This window comes from Urocitellus parryii, chromosome 10 (assembly GCF_045843805.1).
Source record: "Urocitellus parryii isolate mUroPar1 chromosome 10, mUroPar1.hap1, whole genome shotgun sequence".
Lineage (NCBI taxonomy): Eukaryota > Metazoa > Chordata > Mammalia > Rodentia > Sciuridae > Urocitellus > Urocitellus parryii.
The window spans coordinates 128,807,668-128,827,536 of NC_135540.1; the positions used below are offsets into that span (position 1 = coordinate 128,807,668).

The window sequence follows — 19,869 nt, forward strand, 5'->3', positions numbered from 1 at the left end:
CTGGGTTAGACCCCTTGCTGCCCTTGGCGCATGGGTGCTTCAGCCCCTCGAGGCTGGAGATGCTGGTGCTGGCAAAACCTACCTGGACAGTTAAATGATGTCAGATCCCCATCTAAGATTTTGAGTTAATTATTGCAGGCTTTGGTAATTTGGGGCTGGGGTTGTGGCTCAGTGGTAGAGCATTTGCCTAGCACATGAGAGGCACTGGGTTCAGTTCTCATCACCATATAAAAAAATAAAGATATGTTCATCTATAATTAAATATATATTTAAATTTTAATTTGTTATATATGACAACATAATGCATTACAATTTACACATATAGAGTACAGATTTTCCTATCTTTGTTCATACACAAAGTAGAGTCACACCATTCGTGTCTTTATACATGTACTTGGGTAATGATGATCATATTCTACCATCTTTCCTACCCCATGTCCCCTCCCTTCCCCTCCGTCCGCTTTTCCCCTTTACTCTATCTAGAGTTTCATTTAATCCTCCCCCACCCCCACAGCATATTATGAATCAACATCCTTAAATCAGAGAAATCATTCAGAATTTTTTTTTTTTTTGGGGGGGAGGGATTGGCTAATTTCACCTAGTGTTATATTCTCCAGCTCCATCCATTTACCTGCAAATGCCATGATTTTATTCTCTTTTAATGCTGAATAATATTCCAATGTGTATATATACCACATTTTCTTTATCCATTCTTCTACTAAAGGGCATCTAGGTTGGTTCCACAGTTTAACTATTGTGAATTATAGTGCAGTAAACATTGATGTTGCTGTGTCCCTGTAGTATGCTGTTTTTAAGTCCTTTGAGTATAGACCAAGGAGTGGGATAGCTGGGTCAAATGGTGGTTCTATTCCCAGTTTTCCAAGGATTCTCCATACTGCTTTCCATATTGGTTACACCAATTTGCAGGCCCCTCCAGCAATGTATGAGTGTGCCTTTTTCCCCACATCCTTGCCAACACTTACTGTTGTTTGTATTCTTAATAGCTGCCATTCTGACTGGAGTGAGATTTTTTTTTTTTGTTAAGAATTTTATTTTTAATATTTATTTTTTAGTTCTCGGCAGACACAACATCTTTGTTGGTATGTGGTGCTGAGGATCGAACCCGGGCCGCACGCACTCCAGGCGAGCGCGCTACCAGTTGAGCCACATCCCCAGCCCCGTGAGATATTTTTTTAAAAAATGTAATTTGTTTTTAAAATTCCATAAATGATTTTGATGTGCAATTAGAGAACCAATACTCTGCACCAGGGGCGAGAAAATTTTGTAAGGTCCAGAGAGTAAATATTTTAAGTGTGTAGGACATAGTTTTTGTTGAAGTTGCATATAAACTATGTTTGTGGAAGCATTCATAAAATAATTCATAAGTGAGTAACCACAACTGTGTTTATAAATAAACTTTATTTATGAAAACAGATTGTGGACCAGAGTTTGTTGACTTCTGCTCTAAGGAAATGAGCATGATTACTATTCCTGTTTGTAGATTCTTACGCTGAAGGTCAGAGAAGGGGCCACTTGACCGGTTATGTGGGTGCTAAGTGACATCTCTGGATTCAGGTTCAGGTGGCTGTTTACCCACCACACATCTTGCTTCCCAGGGCAGCTGACCACTCTGATTCAGCTTTTTGCAAACTGGGTTTGGCAGGTCATTGCATTGTTATCCCTGAAGAACGTTTCTTGGTTGAGTAATTTTAAGAAATGTTGAACTAAGCAAATTTGAGCAATGTAGGATGGTTTGATCCAGCAGGTGGTGCTTTCTGAATGTGTGTGTGTGTTTGGTTGCATTGCTCCTGTTTCTCCAAACTCTCTGCTCTGTGGCTCTCTTGCTGTGAAAATGATGGTTTCTAAAGAGTCAGATGTGTGTGCGCCCTCGTCCTAATCTGTTATTGTATATCACCTGTTTTGTTAATGTCCATAATGTCTCAAAATGTTATAAGTTCGTGAACGTCAGCTGTGTATTAGCTGGGAGAGACTAGCATGAAGGAGCAGGTGCGGTTGACCTTGTGAAAGGCAGCACAGTGCCCAGGCCCTGTTGGAATGGAAATGTCTCCTGATCCATCCTGAGATTTCCTAGTTGTGATGTTGAGCAGTTGCTTAGGGCCTGCATTTAGTGCTTCACCACACAAGTGCATGAAAAGCCTTTTCTTTTTCTCCTAGAAATGCCTGGGTGATTGACAGATAGGCATCCAGTGACTGAGAGATTAAGGACCTTATCCGGATCCTGAAGCCAGACACTAGTTGTTACAAAATCAAGTTCAGGGGGCTCAGGGTGGCAGATGCCTGCTATCCCAGCTGTTCAGGAGGCTGAGGCAGTAGGATCTTAAGGTCAAAGCCAGCCTTGGCAATTTAGCGAGGCCCTGTCTCCAAAAAAAAAAAAAAAAAAAAAAGGTGGGGGAGTAGCGGGGCTGCTTTGGGTATATAGCCCAGTGGTTGATTGCTTGTGTCGTCGCGCAAGGTGAGGACATGGGTCAGTCCCCAGTGCCAAAAAGAAAGAGAAGTTTCAAATTCAGGTGTTTTAGTTTTGTGTTCCCGTCTGTGCCCTTCATCATGGTGTTTTCATACTTAGTTATTCCTGGGGGAGGGCAGGGACTGAAAAAGTGACCCCCAAACAAGGAAAGTGGTTGGACTCTCCAGCCAGGAGCAGAACCCTGTGTTCCTTCCCAGCCGGTCCCAGTGCCCTGCACCCTTTGCCTTTGTTGGATGGAGATGCGCAGGATAGTGTCTGTGAACACCTGAACACCTGGTCCTGTTTTAACAGGCACCCTTGGGATAAAAAGGGAAAGATGACTGGGTTTCTTGTTGTCATCACGTATTTGTAAGGGGAAAGGTTTGCTTCTCTACCTAAAGGGGAAGAAATGGGCCGGAAACCAAGCCTCCCCCGCCCCAGTCATTTAATATACCTAGGAGAGGAAGGAGACCTCTTATTTTAGGGAATGACCCATTTACGACCCCCTCAGTGAACATCTATTGAGCCACGTTTGTTTATTTTTTCTCCTTTCCTTCCAAAATTCTGTCGAAAATGATAGAAGAAACATAAAAATATGAAGAGACCCATAACGGGGCTGAAAAATGAGAGAAGGGCTGCAGCGGCCCAGAAGCATTGGGGACGCTGTGGAATAAATAAAGCAGATGGGATCAGATTGATGGTGAAACTGGGCAGCGAAAGGCTTACAGCCCAGGAGAGGCAAAAGCAGGAATAAGTATAAAAATGAATTTTCTTAACAGCATCCTGGAAGAGTCCCAAGAATCAAAACTATAGGGAGTGGCAACAAAATTGGGTAATGAGAGTGCTCGGCCAGGAGTTAATAACCTTGAAACAGCTGCTCCTTCTGCTGCCCCAGTGGCTCAGCAGGGCTGGTGGTCAAGGTTGCCTCTGCAACAAAGCCATTTAGCGTAGTTTTAAATAAACCGGGCGGTTTGCCAAGCTGGAACACGGTGGTTGACTGTCATAGGAAGAACTTGTAAGTCCCCCAGTGTCTCTGTGTCTCCATCTCCGGGGTTATGAGGATGCTGAATCTTGGCATAGAGGTTCACGACTGCTCCGTCCGTCCACATGTGCCGAGGAAACCCTCTATAGCCACCAATATGGATCAGTCCAGCTCCCACATTTGTAAACAGCAGCAAACAACCACGAAGGATTCTTAGTCATCTGAGAAGAAATCAACAGAATGAGGCAGTGTTAGGGGAGGTCAGCGGAAAGACAAAAATTAACAGGAAAGTTCTGATTCATCGTCTCAGATCCCAGAGAATCGCAGAGCCCCGAGGCAGGAAGGGTACGTGGGAAGGCTGAGAGAGGAGGTCTTAGAAGTTAGCCATCGGATGGAAATGTTAAAAAGCTCCGGCTGGGGGTCAGTGCCTGGGATGAGGGCAGAATGGAAACAGCTCAGGACTTAGAAAATTAGTGGTCTGGAAAATTGAGCAGAGGATTTATTTGAAAATTCAAAGCAAAAGGATTAAGACGAGAATTATGAAGCAGAATTAAGAAATGTGGAGCCTAGATCTAAGAGACGGAGTATCAGCTGAAGAGCAGATGGAGCCCGGAAAGGCAGGCTGAGGCATTCCCGGCTTCTCAGATGCCATCAGGGAGCCGGAGACCATAATTACTCTTCAGAGCTGGTTTCTCTAAAAGTGTGGATTTCTTTTTCCCGCACCATGAAGTGCCACTTCTCCAGGCCCTCTGTCCACCCCCTGGCCTCTGATTTAGAGCTCTTAGGAGTCACTTAACCATTCATGATCTGCACAGTATCATTTGAACACGAAGCCTTTTCCAATTGTGTTTTGACAATAATTTCAAACTTACGTGAAAGTTAAAAGAATGCAAATGATGGGTACAGAACCTCCTTAGTTTATTGTTTTATCCAGATTTATCTGATTTTTCTGTTACTAACATTTTACCCCTTGATCAGTTGTCTTTTCTAACCTGCACTTGCTGAAGATTTGAAATCATTTCCAAGTATGTTGCATGCATCAAGATCCTACAGGGCTTTGTTTTAAAAATGATCTTGACTTTTTCTTTAGCATCTTTAGTCACAATACTATAATTTCCATGGCTCTGAAGCATATTAAGGTTTTGTTTGCATTTTTTTAACTTGGTTATTTCATGAGTGCCCCCCTCATTTGATTAATCACACATCATTAGTGGTTTAAGTGTTTTTCTTATAGGCAAGTTACCTGGGAACCCAAGGAGAGATGCGCACCGCTTCAGTGATAATACTGGACCCTCCCTTCATCACCCAAGATGTTAAATTCTGAGAGACCTAACATTTCTCTGCCTTTAATTACACTGACGAGCTTACAGTATGCAATCTTCTGACGCAGCTTTTTATTGCAATGCTGTATCATAGTGAAACCTTAATGTATACACGTTAAGCCATAATTAAGAATCTGAACTTAAAATGCAGCCAGTCTGTGTATGCCCCCAAGGACAGCTGCTGATAAATTCACAACTTCTTGCTTTTTCTGACAGCTGGACATTTCTTTTGGCATCAATTTTAAGATGGTCCTAATCTTAGAAGGGTTGTGGAAAAAGTATCTACGGACACTTTTATTGCACTATTAAAAGAAAGAGAATGAGACATGTTTTGGTAGATTTTCAAAGAAAGTCCCATAGCGGTGGAGAGAAGAAGGGAGGAGAGTGGCCTGGGATTCATACTTCTCCTCTGTACCACTGGAGGCCAATAAGTTACAGATGCTGGGTCATCCATCCTCTGGGAGGGATCTTTGAACATAGAAACTTAAACCCAGCCACATTTTCTATTCCATTAATTTATTGAACAGATGTTGTGAGCACCTTGTTGTTGGATCCTCTGGGAACTTGGTCAGGATAGAGACAGAGTGCAAGATATTTACTGGGGAAAATGAGCTAAAAAATAAAGGGAGAGGAAATAGAAGTAGGCATGGCAGCCTTCCTACTGGGGTGCAGGTCTAGCATCTGTGAAAGCAGAGGGGAAGGAGGGGCAGAGCGGTTGGAGAGGCCTCAGACCCCCATGCAACTGTGAGAAAGTTGGGCCAGCCCAATCGGAAGCACTGTGTGGAGAAGGCCCCCGCGATGTCTGCACTGGGCAGATGTGGAGACTCTGTTCCCATGGTGGCTCCAGCCGCAAAGTCTGTGGCTTCTGCTTGGAAATTTAAAACGGAGGCAGATCCTCCAGACACCTGCAGCTGGGGGCTGTCGGCCCAGTGCTGTGCTTTTGTCAAAGATGGTCCCAAGTAGCACACCTCCGCAGGCCACAGACCATTCACTGTGTGCCAGGTACCCTTGGAATTGTAATTCTGGGAACCTGGGCAAGTCACCTGACTTCTCTGGTTATGGAAAGTTTTGTTATTATTTTGGAGAAAATAATCATGCCTTTGTCCCAGAGTTCTTGTGAAGGACGAGTGAGTACTTCTGCACAAGGAGGAGTGGCTGCATGAGGACCCTCAGGTGTTCACCAGCATGTTTTTTTTTTTTTTTTTTGTGGGGGTACAGCGATGGTCACATTGGAAAAGAGCTCTGCCGTTTGGGGATCTCGCCTTGCCACGGGAGACAGGGTGGGTACACAGACACCTCAGAGTACTTTTCAGGTAATTTTTCAGAAGGGCTGATCAAGCAAATTGGATCCAACAAAGGCAGAACACTTGTCGACATGCAGGAATAAAGCCTTCCACCTAGGATGCTTTTCTGTAAAAATGAATGAATGTTTGTAAAAAATCAAGACAAGGACATGCTGGTGAATAAAGCAACTGATAATTTAAAAAATATTATATGATTGCCAATACCATCTGGAATGAAGTGTAAATTTATAATAAAGATTATTCAGGTCGATGAGGAGTTTTGAAATTCATTAGATACTCTCTTATTCTTACTTGCTGAGAAGAATTCATTTAGAAATTAGCACTTGGTTTGCATTTACCTGAAGACAGAATAAACTGGATGAAATAAAGCAGGAGTAGGCAAAGTGTGCTGCTAAGCGCCGGTTTGTAAATACTGTAGGCTCTACAGAGCCGTACTTCTGTGGCAGCTGCCCAGCTGTGCCCTGGTAGCGTGAAGCAGACGCAGAGTCTACAAGTGGGTGCTTAAGGACTTGAAAATTTGAATTTCATACAACTTTCATGTGTCCCAGAATATTTTTTCTGGATTTTCTTTCACCTATTTAAAAATGTAAAAACACAGTTGTAGAGGTCACCAGTTCTAAACAAACAGGTGGCGGGGTGGATGTGGGCCGACTAGAAACCTGAGGACCAGAAACCTGAGAACACTGTGAGTCCCATGGTTTCATTAGTGGGATAAATGAAGCAAAACACTAACAATTCATTTTTGAGGAGTTAACTTCCTGATTTTAGCTTGTTACAAGTGGCTCTAAAGATTTAGGATGTGTGCCAGTGAGGTTAGTGACTCACCTTTTCAAAACCTAGCCTACATTTCTACATATTTTTTTGCACTTGTTAGAAAGGGATATAGCATATTATAGACTTATTATGTAGAAAAATATGTTAAAAAATCTTAACGTATCAATTTAGATTACTAGTTTGTATTATTTGAGCAAATCAGAAATGTCAAGGGACAGAAACTTATGACATGAGTGTGCATGCCTTGATCTTCCTGTAAATCCTTTAGGAGGTCCTTCTCCTTGCGTGTGCCTTTCTCCGTGGGGCCTGCATGGGATCCCAAAGGACATCCTATTTTATAACTAGAAGAAAATCCCATAAAATCTTCTATTTCTGGAACTGAACTAAATGGTTAGTCATTAATTTTTACAAACTGTAGTGCAGTGGGTAATTTTGTTATATGAATATATGTAATTATAAAATAAGTAACATGTTAATATATTTTACCCAAGTGCAGGTGGGTGTTTAGGATAAATTACTAGAAGAGGAATTAGTAAAGCAAATATCATATGCATTGGTACTTTTACCTTCCTTTGTGATTGTGTTGATTCATAGCAAAATATCAGTGTCTGTTTCATCTTGGAATATAAAATGTTATCACATTTTTTTCTTCCTCTGATGAGCAGTTTATGGCATCTTATTTTAATTTTTATTTGTATTCCATCATGATTGAGGAACTATATTTCTTCATATGATTATGATCTCTTGGTATTTACTTATTCACTTATTTTTAAGGAGACAGGGTCACCCTTTGTTGTCCAAGCTGGCCTTGAACTCTTGGGTTCACATGATTCTCCTGGCTTTAGCCTGCTGAGTTGCTGGGACAATAGGCCCGTATGCCTGGCCTAGTTTACTTTTATTGAACTATCTGTTCAGGGTCATTGCCAGATTTTCTCTTGGGGATTTTTTTAAATTGATTTCTTTTAAAGTTCTTTATATATTTGGAAAATTATTTCTTTGCTGTTGATGGGAGTTATATATATTTATCATTTATCTTTTAACATTTCTTATAGATTTAGAATAGCAAATAGTTTTAAAAATGTACTTCTTTCGGTACTAATGATTGAACCCAGGGATGCTTTACCACTGAGACACATCTTCAGCCCCTTTTTATTTTTTATTTTGAGACGGGGCCTCCTTGGTTGCTGAGGCTAGTCTTGAATTTGTGATTCTCCTGTCTTAGCCTCCCAAGTCAATGGGATTACAGGCTTTCATCACTGCGCCCAGCTGTACATTGACATATTTACTCCTTTCCTTAGTTCTGCAAGAGCCTTAGCTAATATGACTTCGGATTCTGCTCGCCTTGTGTTTTCCAGTTTTTACGAGTCCCATTTTGGAATTGATCTTGACGTAGCCTTCTCTTCTGTGTCTTCTCTCCTGCTTGTCTAGGATATTTGTCACATTGGGTTTAGGGCCAGTTGTGATCCTGGATGATCTCATCTCTAGATCTTAATTCTGTCTGCAGATGTTTAGAAGCAACCTCTTTCTAAATAAGGTCAGCTTTGTAGGGGGAGGTGGCCACCTCTGTCCATCCCACCGGAACCATTCAACCTGCTACCATAAGCCTATGTGATTACTTGTCTGGTTTTTCCCTTTAGCAGTTGGTGTCACAAGTTATAATCCTAATGTTGATTCGAATGGTTAACGCTGTTGAAATTTAATTTCAAATTCCCCTCAAAAGGAAAAGTTGTTTTGTGACTTCTACCATCCGGAGAGTGTGGGTTCTGGTAACAGCTTTCCAGGTTTCATTCCATCCTGGGACTTGGAATAGCAAGCAACTGAGAATACCTAAGATCTCATTTTTATTTTTTTGTCCCATAAAATTACGATTTTTTTTTTAAAGATTTGCATCTAATCTTACTCCTTTTTTCACTTTCTAGTCAGTGTACGTGATGTATGGTACTAACCTGATGCTCTGTTAGATGGTAGCAGTGGACGACAGACTTCCCCTCTGGTCTCCGAGTTCGAGAGGTGGAGCCTGAACCGCATCTCTGCTCACTGTGTGTAGATCATGTGGCGTTAACATCGTCGTCGTTAGTGTAGAACAGAAGTGGTTTAGACAAGCTTTATAACTTTGGTCAATTTTATATTTTTCATTTAGTTACCTCCTAGAAAGTTTGAAGTTTCAGAGATGTCAGCAAAAATATTGATTATGAATGGGTTTTAGGTTGATAATGATATGTGGTATTATGCCTTTGCTAGTTCCACAGTCCCTCGTTTCAAAATTGAGTATAAAAAGCTGTCTGCAGAGTAGATTTATTCATACCGATCCTGTTTTCCTGCACAAAAATCCTTAAACACATTCAGTAATGTGTAGACTAAATAGATTAACTTGAGGTCGTAAACTATATTTTTGAGGTTACAGTTATAACTTTTTAAGTGTGATGAAATGTCTTCCTTTTTACTCTCCTCGATAAAACCTATCATTTATTGTACTGCAGCCTTTATGACTGAGCACATGATAGTCCCTTTGTGGAAGCAGTACTGAGTCGCAGCACACGCAGTCCAGTCACCAACCGCCCTGACAGTTGTTTTACAAGCTACTTCCATATCAGAGTCCCATTCTTCACCCAGAAATGGGATGCTGATGTCGCCGAACTGGGGAGTTGTGTGCTTTTCTTTTTGTTTCTTTGTTTTTGGTTATTGGGTATAAATCCCCAGTCCCAGTGAAGCTCAGCTGCTTTGCTTGTTAAAACGTGAATGATCATAGAAAGTTAAAAGGTGCTGGGGCTCTGGGTAATCATTCCAGTCTAATATATTTCTGTCTTAAGGGTGGAGTCCTCTTACAAGAGTGGAGTGACTGTCACAGATGGAGTGGTTTGTCCTAGTGGGGTCTCTGTTAGAACCCCGCCTTCAAAGGCGCCACTGTCTTCTGCACCGCCCTTGGTGCCTGTTATGTTGCCAGCGTCAGTCGCTATGTGAACTCTTCAAAGGATAAATTAGTAAGTGTGACTCTTCAATCTCAAAATGTAAAGTAGTTCCTTCAGATTTTATTTCTAAAATATACTCAGAATTGGCTCAGTTTCAAGCTGTGCTTAGTTATTAAGGTTCTTATGTTTATCATCAAGAGAAAATTATTTTGAAAATAAGAGTCTCATTCTAGATATTTCAAAAGTTACTGCAAGATTGTAAAGAATAAAGGGGAAGTGAATGAAAACCTCATCACTAGGATAGTGATCATTTTGATGTATTTTCTTCCTGGTGTGTGTGTGTGTGTGTGTGTGTGTGTGTGTGAGAGTGACTGATTGTGTGTGTGCATACATTCTTTTCAATCAGTGGTATCAATTTAATTTTCTTCTCCAAATTTTCGTTTTTGAAAGACTTAATTTTTATGGATGCATAAAATTTTGTCATTTAATTATATCATAATTAATTTAATTCTTTCTCTGGTCCCTGACCTCCTTGGTAGACGGTAGTGTTTGTCCAAAAGGAGTTGTATATACCTTTTGTCAGATTTGGTGACTGTTAGCTTGGGGTCAGTCCTGTCCAGGAAGACAGGTGGAGGTACTTGGTATGCTCTTCCAGGCTGCTGAGAGACCCTGTTCCTCAAGTGACTATTGCGGCTGTGCGTCTCAGTTTGCTTTTCCCAGGCCAACCTTTCTTTAAGAAAAACCCCCCAAAACAAAAAAAACCTTTGACATTTCTATTAAAAAAATGCTGTTGTATTTAAGACATTTTTTTTTTAACAGATACACAAAGACGTAAAAGTTGTATGAATTTAATGGGGTACCATTTGTTGTTCAGTACATGTGTATGTTGCATGGTGTTTAAATGTGGTTAAACAAATTTTCTCTGTAAACATTGATCAGTTCTGTTGAGTAAAAACTTTCAAATTCCTTTCTTTTGGCTTTTTGGAATATACAGTACATAATTGTTATCTGCAGTCACCACACTGTGCAACAGTACCCCAGAGCTTCTTGCTGTGTCTTAACTGTAACTTGGTACCTGCTGATTATACTTCCCCAGCCCTCCTCCCCTGCTGTATTTTGGTTGGAATGCTTTTGAACCCGTATCCTTGGTTCAGTAGCCGCTTTGGGGAGGGATAGAATACCGCATAGTAATATACTTTGATTGCAAGATGCACCTTGACTGCGTGAGCCCTGGAATGAGGAATGATGTATCTTAAAACCAAGGCGCCCAGATATGAAGCTTACTCATTGGGGTTGTACTGTTTTTTTCTGACCCACTTTCTGGGGTTTGTGAGGCAGATTCTGTTCTTCCCATTTTATGAAAGAGGGAACTCTTAGAGAGCTGGCATGGGTTCCCTGGGATCAACATAACTTGAATGACAGGTAGGGTTCACTTGAGGAATTCCTAGTCACCCCACAAGAAAGCTCTGGATAGCAATCTCATGGCAGGGATTGTTTTTTTTGTTTCTTTGTTTTTTAAATCCTATTTTATTAAAGAAAAATTAAATGTCACCTGGCCACTTTTGTTTGTTTCAGTAGGAAAAAAAAATTGAAATGAAAAAAATCCAACTCTATTTTTTAGACAAAATAAAACAAATACCTGAAGTCTCATGTGCCTTTGTGTGCACACGTGGCTGTTGTGTTGTAGTGCTGTGAGGCTACTCCTGAGAGTTATGAGACACCAGTGTGATGAAGAATTTCTGCCCCAGTGCCTGTGGTGTCTTGACCATCTCTGGCGTATGTCGAAGACCGTGGGATTTGGAGTAGAAATTGCACGGGCTCAGAGTGCGACTCTGCCATCTGCTAATGGAATCTGGACCGTTTACTTAACTCTCAACTTGATTTTTTCATTCATTATCCTTACCTTGATGTCCCCACTGTCCCAAATCTGGTAGCTTCAGCATTTTCACCTTCTTCACAAGCACTCTGTGTTGATGCTCAGGCTGCAAAAGTTACATAGAGTTCCAGAGCCCCGAGAGGAAGCGAGGTGGTGGTGTCCACAGAGTCTCTCTCAGGACAGTCCTGCAGGGGGAGTGGCTGAGCACTGATGGAAAGCAGGGTCACGCACAGCACATTTGTTGTTGAAATAGAAACAATATTCAGCATTAAAGAAATGAAATTCAGAAAGTACTTTATTTCTTTGTAAGGTCAATATTTTGTTGTGCGTACATTTTTCTGCCAAGTTTCCAATTTTAAAACAAATGTGTACCTTTCATGTATGGATTGACTTCGTTAGTGCACATGCCATCTTCTTTCCTAATATCGAGCTTAGAGCTACTTGGGTGTTGATTTTTCTCCCTTTTCATTTTCAGGTTTTGTTTACGTGTGACAGGAATGATTTAAGCTGTGATGAGATGTATGAATGAGTTATTTTGGCACAGAAGCCCCCTTATTCTTGTTCATCTGGGTGTAGTAGATGATTTCTGAGAATTCCCTCGTAGGTTTAAACTGAACAGGTGGAATTACTTTGATACTGATGGTGTATCCTTAATAACTTATATTTTTCTTTCTTGTCATTTTTTAGGATTCTGAGCAACAATAAAATATCTGAGCTGAAGAATGGCTCGTTTTCTGGGTTAAGTCTCCTTGAAAGACTGTGAGTATTCTTTCATTATCATTTCTTTCTCTCTTAAAAAATATATATATATTAAAATATATATATATATATAATATATATATTAAAATATATATATAATATATATATAATATATATATATATATATATATATATATATATATATATATATATATATATTAGTTGTTGATGAACCTTTATTTATTTTTATGTGGTGCTGAGGATCAAACCCAGTGCCTCACACATGCTAGACAAGTGGTTTACCACTGAGCCACAACCCCTGCCTATCATTTCTTCTTTTATTTAATACATTTTCATTGTGAACATGTTGCCAAAGTCCCAGGCATTCAGAACAAAAGGTGAGTTTTCCCAGCATTTTATCATGCAAAATTTCAGGACTTGAATTTTCAAAACAAAATAATTACTTTGAGGGAGGCACACCTACTGAAAGAGTGAAATAGTAACAGATGAGGACTTTGTGAGCCATAGGCTTGTCACAGCCCTGCCACTCAAGTCGTAAAGCAGTCATAGACAAAAAGTAGGTCACTACAAAGAGGTGCTGTGTAAGACAGGATGGCAATGATAATAAATCGACCTGAATGTCTTCCTGTAAAACTATTTGCAGAACACACCATGGACTGTTGTTGACTGAACATTGGCTTAAAGCATGGATAGAATTTTGAAGTTTTGTATCATGGAATGTATATGTTTTATAATTTGAATTTCAGAAAATCAAGGAAAAACTAGAATATTCTGATATCTTTGAACAAAATATTTGCTTGGAAGTTGCCTAGTTTTGCTGATGATCTGATGTGTTTTAAATAGCGCTCATGTTTTTGCTTTGGTAAATTTTAGGCGATGGATATTTAATTTGCTTGTGTTCTCAATGTGATTCCAGGATACTATTTCAAATTCCCCTGTTACTCATGCACTTAGCATTAAATTTCAAAGTGCATGAGGGAGCCACACTGAATGTCTCCGTTTCTGTGAAGCATCACTGTCGTTTTTCTTAATTCTCCTTGCTCTGCCTCACCTTGCTTCTGTCTGAGGCCTTACCTGTGACTGTTTTACCTGGGGCTTCTATGCTTGGACTCCCACGGGACTTCGTTGCCTAGATCACTGATGTGTATTTTCTTCTTTGGTACTGGGGATTGAACCCAGGGGCACCTTGCCACTGACCTGCATCCCCAGACTTGTTTATTTTTTATTTTGAGACAGAGTTGCTGAGGCTGGCCTCAAACTTTGGATGCTCTTGCCTTAGCTTCCTGACTTGCTGGGATGACAGGTGTGTACTATCATGCCCGGCACTGATACATTTTTTTTAAGTTTTTAAGTGCATAGGGCTCAGTGTTCTTTATCTTTTCATGTATGTTTTTTTCTCTTTCTGTTTTTTGGATCAGATCTCTTTAATTAGGTTTTATATATACTTATATGTGTACACATGTATGTAGCACTACATCCTTATTTATACACACATGCATATACTTCATAGGTCCGTGTGTGTGTGTGTGTGTGTGTAAACACATACACAACCACTCATATATAAATACTCTAAAACATTCTTGGCATGGCAGTACTTAATTTTCAGAATTTTATTTTCTATTTTTATTTAATAATTCTGGTTGTACTCCTTGGGAGCCTCTCGAGGATGCTGGCTGCACCCCCAGCCCCATGTCTGTCCATGCTAAGAGCAGCCTGTTAACAGAGCACATTCCATGGCTTCTGGTTCAGGAGTAGGTATTTGAGCCAACTTGACTGAGTTCAGAAGTGCTTGGATCTTTTGGAAGGGAATTACCTCACTGCCACCAGGAAGATGGCTCTACCTGTGGTACAGGAGCCATCTGCTACTAGTGTAGGCTAGGGACAGCATGTTAAAATCCCTGGGGAAGGCCGACAGGTCACCAGTGGGAAGCCCTGGGGGACCCTTCTGAAACATGACACTGCTTACCAGAGGTCATCCATTCCTGCCATGTGTTTGTTCCTTGCAAAGAAGTTCTAGGTAACTATCCCAGCATGTAGCACACTGCCAGGCATTCAGTGTAGCTCAGCTGATGATTGGTGTGGTCCTCCCTTTTCAGACGGAAGGTGACAGACACCCCCAGGTAGAAATAGCTGTCATATTTAGAAACACACTTCGTGGGCTCCATGTGGTTATTTGTGTGCACCTAGAAAATGTAGCCAGCATGGCCAGTGTTCTGTGCTGTGATGTGCATTGCTGCTCCTCTTAAATTCGTTTCTCTTTGACCTTATTTTCAACTTTTTGTGGATGATAAATCTCTGCATTTGGAACAAACCAATTAGGTTGCCATTTTGGGTGATATTAAGAGTGCGTGCGCGCGCACGCGCGCACACACGCACGCACACACACACACACACACACACACACACATATGACTGTGAAGGACTCTGGTTAGTGGGAGCTTCAGCCCAAAGCCCCAGTGCTGGATCTGGACAGGGTCCTCCCAGGTTGAAGAACACCTATACCTGTGCAGCCCCTACCCTCAGCACTTTTTCAAGCACTTAGAGTCCCAGACCTGAGTCTTGGTCTTAGTGTTGCAGTGTGAGGGTGGCCAGGCATGCCCAAGTGAGACCAACTGCCCGCACTGCCTTTGTGGGAGAACAGCCCCTTCAGAAGGAAAGAAAAAGGGGTGGTATGGCTGGGCTCTTACTGCTCTGGCTCTGAGGAGCCTAGACATCTCCTCCGTCCTTAGTCCTCCAGAGGACAGATTTACTGCTTCAGCAGTCACCATCCTGTGCATCTCTCCCTGGGTCTTCCTAGTGGGAGCCTGGGCTCTCTGGGCTCCAGTACTTGAGGGGAGCCACCCACCTGCCCTTTCCTTGCTCTCAGTTGCCCTCAGCGGTCAGCTGATAGCAGAGGGTGATAAAGGCCCTGACTCCCTCACCTCTCATGTGGGGCCACACTGATGTGTGCTCTGCATTGTCTTCCAGAGTCCCCGGGGGATGGAGGCTGACCACAGTGGCACCTTCAGCGGCACACCTTTTATTGGCTCCTGTCTCCTCCTGATTCTGTGTGCTTTTCTGGTACATCCTGGGATCTCCCCCTGAATAGAGCCACTGCATTTACAACCTTAATGAGGAGAACCTAAGAGACACAGGCAGCCAAAGACAATGATTGCACTTCAGCTTTGGCTAGTTGGAGACCCCCAATAAATGAGAATGATTTAACCAAGTAACTTGAAAATATGGCAGAATATGATATGGTGTAAAGGATGTTTAGTAGAACAAGGAATTACTCAAACTGGAGTCAGAACGTCAAAGCTGTGAACATAAAATTAATGGAACCAAGGCAATAGGAGTTGAGTGTAGCAGAGTGGGGCCGGGAGGGAGGGCTGGGATAGTGGGCCAGCCTAGCTGACCTAGCAGACATGCCCGAGATTGAGGGAATCCAGATACCAGGCTATCCTTGGCAGTTTCTTTGGGTTGAAGGTCAGACTTACAGAGTTCACCCTGTCTCTCCTTTTTTACCTACGTTGTGCATCCATTCATTCATCTACTTGTCTGTGTCCCTCCCTCCCCCTTCCTTCTTCTACCTTTTCCTTTTGATGTAGCATTATTCTCGGATTGTCTTATGTACTTAGTTGTCAGTATTTAACAACATGCTTCCCGCAGACCCTGGAACCACTGATGTTAAGATTGCCTACTGATCCAGGTGTGTGACTCCCCAGGGTTAACTCTACCCCAAGGGATGAGTGGAGGCCACCAAGGTAATTCAGCATCTCTCTAGTTTTTGACAGACTTAATCATAGCCAAGAAATGAGGGGTAGTTTGCTGTGGGCTTTGAGGACAGATTATATAGCTTGTGTGGCGATAGGAGAAGAAAGTCTGTTCTTTTCCATTCCTTTGTGTGGAGGGAGCTGGGGGGCTGGATACCTTTTGGCTTTAGGCAGTCACCTGCCAAGAACAATGGACCTGAGAGGTGGGTGGGGTCTGCTGCCAACATAGCTCTCCTCCTCTGGTTCCCGTAATGCCAGAGCTTTGTTCTCTTGATTGTTGAAGACGTTTTGAGTTGAGTGTTCTTATATAAGACACATCCTAAAGGAGTCCCTGCTTTTACCAGGAGCTATTAAAATAGTCCTTTAATGCTGTTAAAGCAGTTCTTTGTGCTTCTTTTCACTTAGGTTTTAACGATCAGGTGTATTCAGACCTAGTTCTGTTTTCTAAGGTTAGACTCGTGTTTACTAGGGATGCTGTAGGTTGGTGGGGGAAGGGAAATGTTAAATGAGAGAATATGACTATAAATATCTCTTGGCAATGGCTGATTAATATGGCTATTATTAAATATTATATAATATGTCAAGAATTTTTTATTATTAAAGAAAAAGTGTATCTTTAAATCATATTACTGCACTCAGTTATTCATGAGAGGTATTTTGTAGAAACACATGCAGTTCATCATTGACCACAAATTTATGTACTGCTTTAGCTAAATCAGTTCCTCTTGTAGACGCTATTTAAAATCTGAAAAGGGAAACTTATGTTTTAAAAAAATGGAACTGACATTATATATTTCTATTTCCAGAGCTTTTCAGCTTATGCAAAACAAGTCAAAACCATATGGGTTGAATTTTCTCATAAAAATCATTTTCTTTCTTTGATGTGTGTGGTTGGGGTCAGGTAGGGAGGGGGAGATAGGAACTAATAAGTGGGCTGATGATAGACTGCACTTCCTGGGACTAACCTCAAAATCTGGAACTGTTAAAGTTGGGGATAAAAATACATTTTTGATGAAAAATTTCAAACACAGAAAAATGGAAAAGACAATACCGTAATCTCCCATATAAGAGATCCTCTCCTCATATTTAGCAGTTCAGTATTTAGTAACTGCCATTTGGTAACATGCCCACGTGTGTGCTGAGTTATTTGATGGTCAGTTGCATAGATCATGGCACTGTTTTTACTGAGAATGTAAATGATTATGAAAGAGATGATATTCTCTATATGTTGTGTCTTTATAAATAACCTAGTGATTTTGTGGCTGACCATAATTCACTAAAAATATTTTTATAGTAAAGGTTAGTTGACATAATTTTGTCTCAGCCTGAGTTTTTTTTTTTTTTCCTCCTATTTATCCATCTGTCCACTTGCTATGTATCAGATGTCTCCACCTCACTGGGCACAGCAGACCTTGGTCTTGTGGAACTTGGGATCTGTTGGTAAAGACATTTAACAGCCCAGTATAGCCTAGGGGGGCGGAGGGCATCATCATTTAGAGGTGTATTTCTGGAGGAAGGAATGGTGTTTAATCCAAGTGAGTCAAGTAGAAGAACTGTGGGGTCAGGGAGATTGAGGTATGTGTTAAGGAGGGAATGCCCCAAGAGTGAATGTCTCAAGGTGAGAGAAGATGAGCCACACTGCCTGCCCGCCTGCCGTCTTGCCTCTCCTTCTTTCCAGTGCTAGGGATGGAACCCAGGGCCTCAAGCATGCTAGATATTCACTCTCCCGTCGAGCTACATGAACTCTGGCCCAAAAATGGTCCTTTCTGGAAGTAGCTTGGACTGTGACTGGCACATGTGAAGAGAGAAGGATGGAGGAGTGAGTGGAAGGGTGGTGCTGGGGCAGGATGGGAGGTGAGAGTTGGAGTGGGAACGATGGGTGAGGCCATGGCCGGGGACAGCCTTGTGGGTACTTAAGCCTTTGACCTTTCTTCTGAGGTTTCAGCCAGAGCAGAGCCAAGTCAAGTTCATGTTGGGAAAGATGTCCTTAGGTGGAGAGGGGCTTCTGGGAGAGTAAGGATGCTGGGCCTGAGTGGCATGTCACCTGGGTTAGGGTAAAGGGAGAGGATGGAAGGGGGTGACGATGCAGCCTATTACCTTGTATAATAATTTCTTTTTTAGCTTTTTTTTTTTTAAAACATACTGAGAAATTAGAAGAATTTTACCATCCTCAGTCCCACTTCTTTAGGGCCCAGGGAGTGCATGTGCTTTAGGTATTTTCCTGTTATTCTAGGTAAAAATTTACTTATTTCCTTTAATATCTTTCCACTATATTGGTCCAAGATATATTAAATTCTGTCCACTTACTAACATCAGATCTTGGCCAAAATTTTTAATCTTTCAGCACAGAATTTCCTCATCTGAAATAAGGATACTACCTCGTAGGGTGATTGTGAGGTCGTCATGGCATGATGAGTGACAGTCATCAGCCACTGGATTTAGTGGTTTGTCCACATGAGGAGCCCAGGGTTAGAGCTGGGTTTCAGGCATGGCCTGATCCAAGGCTTCCTGTCTGTTGGGGTCATCTTATAGGCTCTTTTGTCTTTGTAGCAAGAGGCCACTGACGGCCATAGGCTCACATCCTTTCATCCTTTAATGTGGGAATGGCAGTCCCACCTCTGGTCAGACCAGGCTATTGTAATCATGCTAGTTTAAACCTTGTGCATTTGAAAGATCCGGACAGTGTTGATTAGAGCCACATATGGAAAAATTTGAGGTATATTCTGTGCCATTTGGAGAAGTAGGGGTGCATCTCCCTAATCAAGAGAAGGCTGCTAGCATTAAACAGAGCCCCTAGACCTGTGCGCAGTGACCACCTTCCATACTCAACAGCCGTCCTTAGTGCTGTCATTGTTGTATTCTGGAATCTTTCATAGGTGCTACTGTTTTCCATCTCTGTCTAGCCTCAAATTTTTAAAAATTTCCATCGACTCTGGTTTGTTCCTCTGCTTTTTGCCCTAGAATGAAATGGACAGTCTCCGGTGGCTCTGCACTGGGTGTCAGTACTTGTCCTGGTACCGGCAGGGTCACAGGACCAGCCAGTGTGAGCAGCTGTTGCCCTGGAGCAGGTCCTGAGATGAGGTGGGAGTTCTGCCAGTTAGTTTGGGAGCCGGACAGTGAGGAGGAAGGACAGTGCTGGTGCTCTGCTAAGCTGTCTGCAGCAGGCTCCCTGGACTCCGAGGGAGCCCTGAGGAGCAGGCTCAGACCACCCAGCCTGTAGCTGGGATATTGTCCCCGGCATCTCCCTTCCCAGGGCTGTTGCCACCCTCCATCTGTGATCTTCATGGGTAGATTCTCAGGAGGTGGCAAAAGAAAGCCACAGAGGAGGGTTGCATGTATAGGGACCACTGTCCACTGCCGTGGCTCCCTGGGCCCTAAGGCAGGTACCTAGGATAAGGGATCCCCTGGGCTGGGGCACACAGGAAACTTCATCTCTGCATGATTTTCCTTTTCTGTTCAAATTGCTAAACCAGGGACCATCTTCTTACTCACAGTTAAGAGCTTAAAATTTGTTTGGAAATATAGAGAGAAGTATAGGAATTGAATTCACTGACAATCTTCTAAGACTTTATTATTGTCTGAATATGTTTTGGGAAGCTTCCTAACCTTTTCTGATATTTTTAGTTACTTTGTTTTCTTTCCTTTTTTTTTGGGGGGGGGGGAAATACCGCAGAACCTGGAGGGAAACCTCCTTCTCTGACCCTAGGTCAAGGAAGCTGCTAATGTTTAGAATGTTCTTGTGAAACATACAATCTGGATTCGGGTC

General features: G+C 42.0%; 1 protein-coding gene across 1 annotated transcript in view; it reads left to right on the forward strand.

Annotated features, from left to right (window-relative positions):
* The window catches only part of Adgra3 (adhesion G protein-coupled receptor A3), a 107,554-nt gene that overhangs the window by 21,647 nt on the left and 66,038 nt on the right, over positions 1–19,869 (forward strand). Inside the window, exon 2 of the mRNA XM_026403308.2 lies at positions 12,319–12,390. Coding sequence (XP_026259093.2) covers positions 12,319–12,390 — 72 coding nt within the window. The remainder of the gene's footprint in view (positions 1–12,318; positions 12,391–19,869) is intronic.